General features: G+C 48.3%; 1 protein-coding gene across 2 annotated transcripts in view; it reads right to left on the bottom strand.

The window, feature by feature from the left end:
* ASF1B (anti-silencing function 1B histone chaperone) overlaps positions 1-659 on the bottom strand; it is a 22,670-nt gene that overhangs the window by 10,683 nt on the left and 11,328 nt on the right. Inside the window, exon 2 of one of the 2 annotated variants that reach the window (XM_011981780.1) lies at positions 299-414. The exons of the other annotated variant lie outside the window; for it this stretch is intronic. Within the exon in view, the coding sequence (XP_011837170.1) occupies positions 299-414 (116 nt within the window). The remainder of the gene's footprint in view (positions 1-298; positions 415-659) is intronic. 2 annotated transcript variants of the gene reach the window in all.

The following is a 659-nucleotide window of genomic DNA, read 5'->3' as shown; positions in this document are numbered from 1 at the left end:
CACTGTACCCGGCCTCTGTTTTTTTAATACTTGTTTTTTCCTTTTTTTAGAGACAGGGTCTCGCTGTGTTGTCTAGGCTGGAGTGCAGTGGCTCAATCACAGTTCACTGCAGGCTCGGACTCCTGGGCTCAAGCAATCCTCTCACCTCAGCCCCTGGAGTAGCTGGGTCTATAGGCGTGAGCCTCTGTGCCCAGCTGAACTTGAACTTTTGATTCCTGAAGCACTCTGTGGGATTTCAGGTAAAAGAGGATGTTTCTAGGAGTCAAGAGCTAAAGGCCTAAGGCCTCATCTTTCTTACCTGAAAGACAAACATGTGTCTCCCTGCTGGTACAGGGCCCACCAGCACCGAGTCTAGGATCTGATCAAACTCCTCACTCTCAGCCGAGCCAACATAAATGATCTTCCACTCCAGGTCTGCAAAGACATAGGAGGGTTAATGAATTGAAATAGCTCAACAGCAACAAGGCAGGGAAAGGCTCTTGTATTCATTTTTCTTTTTTGAGATGGAGTCTCATTCTGTCATCCAGGCTAGAGTACAGTGATGCGATCTCGACTCACTGCAACCTCCGCCTCCCAGATTCAAGTGATTCTTGTACCTCGGCCTCCCGAGTGGCTGGGATTATAGGTGCCCACTGCCACACCTAGCTAATTTTTTTTTT

The sequence above is a fragment of the Mandrillus leucophaeus genome, unplaced genomic scaffold (assembly GCF_000951045.1).
Source record: "Mandrillus leucophaeus isolate KB7577 unplaced genomic scaffold, Mleu.le_1.0 Scaffold230, whole genome shotgun sequence".
Classification (NCBI taxonomy): Eukaryota; Metazoa; Chordata; class Mammalia; order Primates; family Cercopithecidae; genus Mandrillus; species Mandrillus leucophaeus.
This window is presented reverse-complemented; position numbering and strand designations above follow the sequence as displayed.